We start from the raw sequence: 13,005 nt of genomic DNA on the forward strand, positions 1-13,005 counted from the left end.
ACCAACACAAGTCACGTAGTTCAGCACTAATTACTGCGGTGGATTTAACAATAAAGAGAACCCGTTACATTTATAATATAATAATTAATTTCCGTATAATATCGCTAAATTAAAAACTATTTCAGTAAAATTATTTTATCAAGTTTCCGTACACACACATTGAATATCCAACGGGAACCCCATTATCAAGTCTCCTCTGTCACTCCATATTCTGTTTGTCTACTGGCGAGCTGTACCACATAAGCTATTGAATGTATAAACTATAATATAAACTAAGATTTAATGGATGAATATTTATTTTATATCAAATTTATTAAGAGTGGTCTTTGAAAAAAATATGTCAACGCTTAAATAAATCCACTGGAATTGAAAACAAATAAAATTGCCGCTGAATTCCACCTTCGCACGCTACAAATTAGGATATCATCATCATCATCTGGATCTGTGGCGGTCCTCCACAGTGCGGTTAGAAGGAACATCAAGTGACCGGCTGATGTTGAGTTCGCTTAGAGAGTTGACCCTCGTTTGTGACCCTCTCCCATAAAAATGGCTGATTGTGCCTGCAAAAATACTAGACACGACTACGAAAAAAATATTTTATTTTAATAATTACTTTATCAATATTGGTTTACAGCCAATTACTGCAAAATTAAAAGAACGACTTTCTCTTAAGAGACCGTTTTGTCAATATGGTAACGATATTAATTTATTTTATCCTTACTCAAATATAAATAATGTCCAAATAAAGTTCCTAAATATAAAAAACTTAGATCCTTGTGTTATCGTTAATAAGCTCTTAAAAGATAATTTCACCACGAGCATAGTGTCACATGGACAATTAATTTTAATGTTAGGTTTATTTATTAAGCTTTCTGTTAGACTGATCTGTTTCTTCCTGCTAATCCAATCGATATGACAGGAATAAAATATATTGGACCTTACGGTTGCAAGTTCTGCTTGATTTGATACTTTCGATTGTTATGTATTTTTTCTATTAGATGAATGAGTAAGCCAGCATTTTTAAATCATTTTGTCAAAAAAATTACATTTCGCTTAATAATCCCATCCTCTACTACAATAGCGTTGTCTGTACCTATGACCAACCATCATAGCCTAAGTTGTTATTTCTATGGAAAACGATCATGCGTATTACTCTATAATATCAAGATTTATTATTGTTATGTTGAAAACTATTTTGTTTTAAGATTTGTTTCTGTAGATGCGCTCAAATTTAATATTTTAAACTTTACAACAGTAAAATCGAACAGAAATTTACTGTATCAATGTTGAGGATACATTATTGTATCAAATTAACCGACTTGAACGTTCTGTTTCAAAGTTTTCATGAGCACCTTAATAGTAAAATGAACTGGGATATTAAAACACCCACGATCAATTTTAATCAAAATTCAGAAGTGGTTCACAGGACACTCAAAACAGCCGCTTCATTGCGCTCCGTAGAATTGTAAATACGGGTGCCCCTTAGTTTTCATGAAAATAGGTCACGCAAACTAATTTAGTAGAGTAAATCATAGCTTCTTAAATAGCTCTTTATTGTCTTTGAACCTCTCCAAATATTTACTTCATCATCAAAGCAGATGCGACATTCTTGGTTGTTGCTTTGAAATGAGTTATATTATGTTTCTAAATAATAAATTTAAGCATTTAAATCTCTTCAAAAGCATCGAGTAATAACATAAATAATTGTGTTAATTAAAATGGTAATAACAAAGCTATGATAAAGAATTAACCATAACATTAACATTACATTTTGTTTTAGAGACATTTATATTATTCCGAAATGTTTGTTATTATTTTTTGTAATTAGTGTAAAAGCAAAACAAGAGATGCAAATGTGGATTGTATTCAGTGGTCCATCATAATTACGTCATATCAAAAACATTCATTTAAAATAAAATTTACCTGTTTTAAAATATTCCATGACTATTAAAATAATTTAACAAAGGGAACGCAAAATGAAAGTACATACTATACAATTAAATTCAAGTATACAAACTATGCTTCGTAATTCATTTTATTCGCATGCAAAGAGCAAGTTTATATTATTATAATTCATAAAAGTATAATTCGCCTACAATTTTAATGATGACCTAATTGTTTTTAAGTAAACATTGTAGGAATTTCTGCCTTGACTAAACGTTGTGGGTACTGGACATAGAGAGTTTCAAATACTCGTAAGTATTGAAAAGAATGTATAAATCTGTATGTTTGTATAATAATATATTATTAAGTGTGAATTATTACCCCTTATGTAGAAACCATTCATTTTGTTTCTATGGAGGTAAATGATCGGACAATAATGTGTTTATAAGTATTGCCACCAGAATCTCGGGGATAAATAATATTCATTAAAATTTAATAACGACAAACTAGCTATATTTTGTTCGCATTTTTATAAAAAAACGTCTCGTAAAAGAACTTCCTCGGGTTTTGTTTTTTTTTCTGCTGTGTGCTTGTTGAAAGCCAATTTTGAAAATTTATTAAAATGTTTCAGATTCTGAGTAATTTTTTGTGTATCAGCTGAATTAACTTATGTAATTGTTTGTGCAATTATCTAGAGGGTTGACAGCTGGTTCCACATGCATGCACGTTTTAAATGTTTGTTTCGTGTGATTCTTTAAAATTTTGTAAATGATGATCCTTGATGAGTGACTGGTCTCTTGCACGGGCATCTCGGGATCCAACAGCACCTGCAAATCATAGAAGCGAAATACGTGTTGGAGTAGTTTTGATAAATTTAGCGGAATTAATACTAATGATCAATACTTATAACATTTTAGATACAAATGGATATCTGCAAAATAACACCTACCTGAATTGAAAATGTATTAAAAATTTACAAAAGGTAGTCTTATTGTATTATTAAGGGCTTCAAAAATATACATTTAATTATTTTTCGTAATATAGCCATGCTGGTAACTCTGCTTTTTTTTTAACTAAGAACATACACAGAAGTAATGCAAAAAAGGGGAAAAAATCAATAAATGTATAAGGAAACTGCAAAAAATCAGCAGAAATGAAACTCTAATCGTGCACTGTGTAGGCGCTAAACATGCTAACTATAAACGATGTATTATTAAACAATACGCTACTAGTTATAACTAAGAAACAAGACCGTCAACAAATCACCAATCAAATGGCAACAGCAATGTACCAGTGTTAAGCAATTATAACATGTTTCTTGCAAGATCCTATCCCAAGGATAATTCAAGAACGAGAATCTTTTCTTTACCTACCAAAAGTAACTATTAGCTACCATTGCAATCATCACACCAAAACCAATGAAAGCCGGTTAGATCAAATTCTGATGTGCATGATATCATTAAATGAGTATCTGCAAAAATGGTATTTACAGACTCACAACTTATAATTTTGGTATGGAATTATATTGAGCTTTAGAAACATCACAGAGAATTATAAAATAAAACACAATATATTTATAAAGAATGCCGCGAACACCTACCTTAAGGTCTGGCAACGTTCTTGCGGTTTCAATGTAGCATTGCAAGAGAGAGTGGGCGTAATCTAAATCCATGTAACACGTTCGTTAGGAAATAATTTTGTTAATTATCACACTTGGTAATTGGTTAAAGTAATAATAAAATCAATCAACATCGTACTATTATTGTTTATTCATAATATCATGGTTATTCTTCCCATAATATCCATATTAAAGTAACTCAGCTTATCTCAGCACTATTTACAATTCCTGTGTAGCTGTTATAATTTTATATTCTGTGTACATCTTCTACCACATTTATTACGGACAGTGGTCAGAGTTGTTAGGGTTGATACCTGTAACCGAATCCCACCACCGGAAATTACGCCAAAATGCGAAATTTCACCCGCATTATGTTGACATTTGGCAGACAACTAAGTCAACTTCTTGTTTCATTCAGTGGAATAAATTACCAGCTGCTCCCTGGCCTCTGTTTTGCGGATGTCCAGTTTTAGATTCACCACTTCTTCAGAAGCTGACTCACCACTTCTTTTTGGATCTTCTTATATAAACAATGTTCGAAAATTGACTAACACTCGTGCTACTGTCCCTGCATTTCATAGTTAACCTATCAATATGACCTGCTTCCAAGAGAACTAGGTAATAAGTTCCCCTTATGAATTACTTATGATTATCATCTCATGCAGGCCAATAAAAGCAGTGTGGCATGGAGCAATACCTAACGGAGAGCCAGCAATGGACGCGTATTGTGACGCGTGGCACAGCAGCAATCCTGAGAAGCTTGGTCTAGCTTCCTCATTGAGATCTAACAAATTACTGGACCAAGAAACGTAAGTAAATTGACAAATATTTTTTTGCGTTATTTAAAGTCAATGTCAAATAACATTTCTTCTACCCTTAATGATCGACATAAAAAACAAGAAAGATGTAATATTTGAATGTTATTAAAATTCCGAAGAGTATTTTGAGCCTGACATTCTTACACCTAACATTTCTAATTTGTAGTAAAAATATCAGAATTTAAATTTATGTTGTCAAGTTTATTGAAGTTTCGTAAGTACTGTCTTCTTTTTAAATCTTAAGACTGATCTATTTTATTCTGAAATAAAGGGAACCTGAAAAATATTTGGTTTATATACCAGGGCTTTAACTAAAACATAAATGTTTCTCGAAATCTGTGCTGTCCTGCCGAAATAAATGAAGGTGTTCGCTGCCTATGTATTTTACTTACTTTGCATTATACGTTTCATATTTCAGTTATCAATGGACAAATATGGAGGCCACTTCATTACTTCATTTATAATATGCGAGCTATTATTGTGTTAATACAGAAATCGATTTTCTATCTCACACAATGCTTGAATGATTTGGATCGGTTATTTGTATATAGGTTTGGCTATGGTTTTCGAGAGCTTTATGCTTATGCATGAGGTTATGCTTACTAAAACATAAAAATATTTATTCTTAAACTTGATTTTACTACTGAAATAATTTTTAACTCACGATACAAAAGAGGGGTGTATAACATGTATCTATGTGTCTGTCTGTGGTAACGACTTTGTATGAAACCTCGTGTGATGGATATATTTGTTAGTTCGGAGGTTTTCAATATAAATTATTTCTGTAATACTTTTTTATATCTACGCTGCTTAATCTATATTTTTTTATGGAAGAGGAGGAAAAACTGTTGTACCTAGCAGAAAAATTCAATAGTGTTATTAGATGGTGGCTGTTTACGCTTTTTACATGTTTTTTGTACATGTAGGTAAGGTTATTGTAAACAGTAATGTAGCAATGATACACAGCCAATGTTCACGATGTGTTTCAATCTTGGGCATGAATATGACTTTTGAGCTCCACAAGCATTTTTTCTTTCTTCTTATTATTCCCTCAGAACCTTTGAATTTATACACGGCATAGTATAGGTTTTCTTACGGTGATTTCTTTTAACGCATGATTGTCGAATAAACGTTTATACGAATTTGGACATCGAAAACACATTAGTGATGATGGAATCTTCCTACGGCAACGGCGCTAGCTTTTACGTCTCTTATTTATATTCGGTTTTTTTTTTCGAAATTTTCTTTTTTGCAATAACAATAGTTGATCCAGTATATATTTATATAATAAAAAAAAATTATTGAATTAGGCGTTACTTTGCGGAAATCCATAATTATACAAATGATTTAGGTTTTCTTTAGTGTTAATTCCGCCAATATTTGTTTTTAAAAAACAATTCGGCACGGTTTTCGTCTCTACACGAGGCATCCTCAGGACGTGTTGTCTCGCCAAAATCTGGCACGAGACTGAATCAAATGAGCCGGAAGCCGCTCTTTTATACCCTCGTCCCATGAAATGACGCGCTTTGATTGGTCGGCTGTTGTGACGTATTACCCCCGGAAGAGACACGTAACAAAGGTGATGGGACTAAATTTGTTTGTTCATTTAACAATGTAAACATGTTATTTTTGTGTTTTATTATTTCTAATTGCTCTAACATATTTAAGCGGAATTTATAATTTATTTATATAATATTTATCTGTTAAAGATTTTATGTAAAATGTATCTCTTTGTTCAACAGTTATTCGTGTAGTTCAAGATTAATTGTGCTGTGTATTGAAGCTACTCCTGTGGATACAGCGAGAAGAAAAAAAAGATCTAAGTAAGTCTTTTTAGTCTTTATTATCGTTAAATAACAGAAAGGAAGTTCAGTTCAATAATAGTGATTATTTTAAAACGACATAAAAGAAGTTTCAATCCAATAATAGGCTCAGGTTCTGCCACTATAATACGATTTCCATATACCTACTGACCAACCGATTTGTTACACTACTGTTACAACATCCTACAAGGAAAAGTTCAAAAGGAATGTATTAATACGAAATTCAATAGAATTGTTACAAAATGCAAATTATGTGTTAAAGGTTATTATAACATAAATGATTTTCTTAATGACCGCCGTAAGGCTACTTAAATTTTAAATTTGACTATATCAAAATTTACAGAAGAAGCCTGCAGAGTCTTGCGCCCGTTCTTCTCATGTCGGAGGCATTTACTTGAATCGAATGGGTAGTAGTTTTTAATTCAAAACTGATTTCATATCCAATTTTGAATACAAATAATTAAAAAACAAGAATATAGTTCGGAATAGTACATATATTTTTAATTCCGGAAAAATGTATAGGTCCCGTGGTATATACTTCTTTAAGATTTCCATGGAGAACAGAGAGAAGATTAACATGTTTTTTGTTTAACACATCAATACAATTTGTTATTTTTTAAAGTGATAACCCTCACTTCTGGGACTAATTACACAAATTAAATTTGAAAACAAAATATTATATAGTTTACAAATCTTTCTTTTCAAATTTAATTTGTGTAACACATCAATCCACGCAAACGAAATCGCAGGTAACAGCTTGTAGTATTTATATCCTTAATATATATTTTGCTTTACAAATAGCAAACAGTTTATGGCAACTTTTCTCAGTATAAGTGTGTGACGGGCGCAGGATCGGGGTCGTATCGCTTTACACTTCATTTTTGCTAATTTTGTGATACTGTTACTGACAAAATTAAGCCCACAAGGGCAGTCTAGCATATTTAGCTGAAAAAAACATAAAAATATTAAGTGAAAGACTTACAGCTTGCATTGTATTTAGAACAATGACGACTCCCCATATTTTGTAAAACTTGCTATGTCCCTCTACTAATATGTCAAAATGTCACCCTCATTTCCTTTCAATTGAAAGCCTACAAAACAGCCCTTGAATTCGATAATATCACAAGCAAAGTAATACAATATTCCTCCACACTTACAGCATAATTCATTTAAAACGACAAGATTCGAAATAATGAAATTGTTTCGTTGACAGGTACGAGTATCGCGCGGACAAATTACATTTCCTCAAAGACATCGAACAAAAGAACGCAACGAGAGACGTATTATTATAGATGTTTTATATTTAATGTAATAAAAATGAAGACTGTAAATAACATATTAATGTATGCAATATTCAATTCAAGTGGAGCATGAAGACAATATAAAGCGCTATTTATTTTTGTGTGCAGTTTCCGACTCTCAATCATATTATCGATAGAATATTGCATGAAGATTTAGATTTAGAATTATCATTAATATCACACGAGAAATTATAAATGTATTTAGGTTTGTGATTTTATCTGTATTTCGCCTCTACATAAGGCATCCTCAGGAGATGTTTACTGCTTGAGAATCTTGAGTTAAGATAACTCAAATAATTTGGACAGGTACACAAATCTACCAATACCTAGGTATTTACTATTACAGTATTGTAAAAAATGAAATTATATCAAAAATTTGAGTTCCTACACAAAACGAAAAAAAAGTTATAAAATTGATTTCTATTTTAATACTTTAATACCTCCCAAGAGTCTCTCTCTTGAACACCAAAGCGTTTCATTCAGTTTCTGATTTATAATATACTCTTTGCCTTGTGCCAATTTCAGATCAATCTATTCTCTATGGATATAATATAATGAAAATGTTTCAGAGACCGGCAATATAATACGTAGCATAATTGAAAAATTCAATTTTTAACGCAAAATAATAATTATATAGAATTTGCCTACGTTTTATATTGAACTTAGGGTTTGCCTTGTTGAATATAATATTTGTTAATTAGTTATCATTATTTCCTTAACTTATTGTAATATCTTAACAAAAAGATGTTAACATCCATACTGTATATTCTGTTATAGATGGCAAAATACTTCTGTATTTTGAAGTCATCCTTGACCTAGCGTTACTATTACATCACAAATATGGTAGCCACTCCCTCTCTCAACTTGCGGGGCTTATAAATTACGTAGTTTTTTGTTAATTGACAGAAAATGACTCTCACATTTTTTTATCATATTGTATTTTATAGAAAAGTAATGTAAGATAAATAAGGAAGTAACTATTTGTATGAGATTAACAATGAAAAAGCCGATTTTCCAAGTAGCTAATTAATTTCAAGAAACTACAGCTTAAACTGGAAACTTTGAGAGTTATAGCGCTGGGTTTTGGGGACGCAACTTTAAGGTTTCACTGTTTAGTCTCAGCGGAGTGTAGTTGAAAGCTACTTCTTAAATGAATGTTCTTACAAATAATACAAAATGGATATTGTATTGCTGCAAACCTGTTTAAAGTTCCTCTGTTTAATATCAGTATTACTAGAATATTCATGGAAATACATAAAACATTGTGAAGTGGTACGATACCAAAGTATAAATATTTTTTTATAAAAATCCCTTACGAGACGATCAGGACGTTCAGCTGATGGTAATTGAAACGCCCTACCCATTACAATGCAATGCCGCTCAGGATTCTTGAAAAACCCTACAATTCTGAGCGGCACTACAATTGCGCTCGTCACCTTGAGACATAAGATGTTAAGACTCATTTGCCCAGTAATTTCACTAGCTACGGCACCCTTCAGACTGAAACACAGTAATGTTTACACATTAATTCTTTCTTTTCTCCATTTCCCCCTCTTATGTTAAAAAAATCTTGGAATGTCTGTTGAAATTCATTTCTATCCTTAATATCTAAAGATATTTTGTGTTCGTCTCCTGTGCAAATCTCACAAAAGTTCTTGTCCACGTGAGCAATTTGTAGAACGACTTATAATCCGCAGTGTTTATATCGTACTGTCATTAATTTTTCTACAGGTGTATAATAATTATGATAAGGTATAATTAAAATATTTTAAATTTTAAAGATTAACAAGTTGAAACTAATGCATAAATTAAGTAGTATTTATTCAACCAAAACAAATCTTATTACTATATTGACAATACTATGACTACATAAACTATCATTACGTGGATGCGTACCTAAAATACTGGCAGCATTTCCGCGTTGGATAGCTAGGCTGATCCGTTGACCGAGATAGCTGCCAGCACTTGGGTTTCCAGTAGCCTTATTGAGGCACGAAGATAGTAGTTTGAACATTCTCCGCGCGTCTGGGCCCCATGGGCCAAGTGTCTTGACACCAAAGGGCACAAAGATGTATGACTCACTGAGACCAACATATTTGCGACGCTTGCCGTCTTCGGCAGTTGAAGCAGCAGCCCCAGCACCAACTTACGTAACTTGGACTTGAGAAGGAGCCAGAGTATCGACGCAAGTCGCGTCCCACAGCAGCGCCCTTCCCCGTGCCCAAGCCACCAGCGTCATTCCATCAGGACGCTTGCCATCGCGGCGGGTAATACCATTTAATATACCAGTTCTAAAACAGCAGGTATATTAAGAGCGGCAAACGCCCTGCGGATGACTTCATTAATGCTGGCGTGACGACTGATACGGCCCGCCGATTTTAGGCAGGATAACCCGTGCCACCCTAGAGCACCTACCTGAACGCCACATCTACATTGATTTGGTTCATTCAATTTTATACCTAGCCGGAGTGATACGGATATTGACAATGTCATATTGTCAAGTAGCGTTCCAATCGGCGCAGAAGGCAAGGCTTGTAACCAAAAGCCCGACTCATTTTGTGACTCGGCCAACAGACGAGCACGCTCTGTTCTGTCAGTAGATGAGATCAAAAGATCATCAAAGGCTGACTTACAAAGAAGTGCGTCCCATGCTTTTTGACACTTTAAATCGTCTGGAAAATTTTCAACATTTGCAATATTTATCCAAGCATTGTTAGCTTCGTTCCAATACGCAATCTCTGAGTTACCTGGTATATGCTGGTAAGGCAACTCCTGAAACTTTGCGAGTAGCCAAACTGCCAAACCGTATCGGTAAAGAGGCTTGAGACCATGCTGTATCTGTAAACGCGCAATTCTAAACGGTTTCTAAAATATTTTTAAGTAAAATATCAATTACATCAAGTAAATTTGAAAATTTCCATAACGGGCTAGACCTTAAGAGGTACGTAAATTTTGGAACAAATAAACAAGACCGTATAATAGTTAAGGCCATATGAGAATTAATTTTAAATAATCTTTCCGAAACGTTATTAATTTTTTTAGTGTGATTATTTAAAATCGTTGGAATTGAAACAGGAAATAATGGAGCTCCAAGAAGGTGAAGTGAATTCTTATCCAAAACTTTAATATTGGAGGCCAGAACATAAAATTTATTGGCCTATTATCAACCCAGTCTGAAATTTGGAATTATTCGCCGATAAAAAGTTCGCATTTCGAAAAATTTACTCAAGGCCGATTGAGCTAAAACTTTCTATTACATCTTTCAAATCATCTAAAACAGTGTCCACTTTATTACCTAAAGTGCCATCGCCATCGCCATCATCCAAGTAATTGGTACTTGATTACTTAAAATTTCGATTTTGGTTTTGATATGGCGGAATGAATGGCTAGGCTAAATATTGCTGGACCAAGAGGGTCGCCTTGCTGACAGCCAACGGAAGACCAAATATTATGATTTTTGAATAATAATTTGGATGGTTTTCTATAACATTGCCAAATATAATGACAGATTGAAGGATTTGAATTTTTAACTTCTCTCAGCAAAGCTCCCCTATCAACAGAGTAAAAAGCATTTTTGATATCTAATTTTAGAAAGACATCTCCAAAGTTACTCTCCAAAAATAGTACGTGCGCAGCGTGGACTGCACCTTTGTAGCCACAACCCAACTGAGTTGGGATGAGTTTAGTTGATAGGAAAGGAGAAATATGTCTACAACAAATTATAGAAACAAGGCGTCGAAAGGTGCAGCCCATGGCTATAGAACGAATACCACCATCTTTTTTCTTAAGAGCGCATATATTCGCGCCATATAATTACTGCAAATTGTATATAATATGATAAGATGTCGGAAACCGCATAGTCAGCCATTTAGATCAGTCATTGTATATAACTTATAAAAGTAAAAGTTTAATTCTCAATAAATTTGTAATTTATGACTTGCATTTCTAACAATGTTGTTCCCAATCTGTAATTATTATTGGATAGCAATTATAGTATATAGAATAGTACTTTTGTTTAGTAATTTGTGTAAGCTTTTGTATGTACAATGTCTATCGACCAACTATGGAGGCTTACTCGCAAATCGATTAATAAATTCAGAAAAACTGTCGAACGTGCAATACGTTTACTTGATTGTAAGCGTTACACCCTGCCTATTACAGTGCCAAGGATTCTTGAAACACAAAATTTTGAGGGGCATCGTAATCTCGTTTCTTTCAGACAAAATAAAGTATCCCAAACTACTTAGAAAGATCATTTATAATATAAACTGTAAATAGATAATTAATGTATTATGTGAATTATCTTTTAAGAAATATATAACGCTAAGCGATACAAGCAACTTATTGCTAAGAGCAGAGTTCTCAATGACAGGAGTGACCAGTTACCCCAAAAGTACCACGAGCGATCACTACCATCAACATACTTTAGGGAATGGAACTATGCCCTACCAAAAACTGAACAATTTGATTATCAGTGGATAGGTTACAAACAGAAAATTTGTAGTTTTGAATCAATTGTTATAATATATTTTAATGTTTTGCGAGTAAATTACCACTTGTTTCCAAAATTTTCACTATAGCATTTCTATTTAAATTTTGTATTATACATATTGCACGTAATTTATTAAGTTTTATAATAAATATGTAAATATATAATATACATTATTAAAGCTTAAACATATTATTTGTATGGTATTGTCAATATCTTTTTAAACCGGGATTATACTTTAAACAGCTTCTCATTTAGCACATGCTTGTTTCAAAGTGTTTCCGTTCCAGTTACACTCTCAATTTTGCTTGTTACCAGCAGTAAAAGGAAACATGAATAAAATAAGCGAAAATTACGTATTCTGGCTCTAAAATTGACAACTATGAAGATCTGTTTCTACTCCATGACACAAGCCTTGAAAACACTAATGAGTTTAATTATTAAATAGCCTCTCAGAAACAACCCTCATTCGGTCCTAGATTAAGCCGTCTATTTGTGACGGTTGTAAATTGGGATACCGCAGATGTCATTTTTGAAAGAATTGATTGTATAATGATGATAATAAAATACATTTTTTATCACAATAAAATTCTTGGGATTTATTTATGCTTACTGTCTCAATTAGTTTATATAATATGTTGTATATATATACTTTTAATAAATGCTTTGTTATTAATTAAGCTATTATAAAGTTTATTGTACGTAAGAGTACGATTGTTTTGAAAATAAATTCTTTTTTAATATTCCTTCGTTTTATTTACTAGGATATTATTGTAGCCAAGTAAAAGTATAATTGAAATATAATATTATAATTGATAGCTTATTCACTCTTACGCCCTCAAGGTAGGTGATGTGATGTGACGTGAACTGAAATGTGAGTGAAAAAAAATAAAAAGTTCAAGTAAGACTCGAGTACGAGAAGACTTTTTACCAGTCATATTCAGACTGTATATGTGTATATTTTGTGTTTTTTTAATTGAAGAGGACAACAAAGAAGCGTAAGGGTCTGTTAAGTGATCACCGTCACCCATATTCTCTTGCAACACCAGAGGAATCACAGGAGCGTTCCCAT

At 32.7% G+C, this 13,005-nt stretch overlaps 1 protein-coding gene across 1 annotated transcript in view; it reads left to right on the forward strand.

Annotated features, from left to right (window-relative positions):
* Nucleotides 1-12,676, forward strand: part of LOC126968052 (collagen alpha-1(V) chain) — a 111,913-nt gene extending 99,237 nt beyond the window's left edge. Inside the window, exons 21-23 of the mRNA XM_050812879.1 lie at nt 4,168-4,311; nt 6,063-6,143; nt 7,357-12,676. Coding sequence (XP_050668836.1) covers nt 4,168-4,311; nt 6,063-6,143; nt 7,357-7,435 — 304 coding nt within the window. The 3' untranslated portion in view covers nt 7,436-12,676. The remainder of the gene's footprint in view (nt 1-4,167; nt 4,312-6,062; nt 6,144-7,356) is intronic.
* The last annotated feature ends 329 nt before the right edge of the window (nt 12,677-13,005 follow it).

This window comes from Leptidea sinapis, chromosome 1, assembly GCF_905404315.1.
Source record: "Leptidea sinapis chromosome 1, ilLepSina1.1, whole genome shotgun sequence".
NCBI lineage: Eukaryota > Metazoa > Arthropoda > Insecta > Lepidoptera > Pieridae > Leptidea > Leptidea sinapis.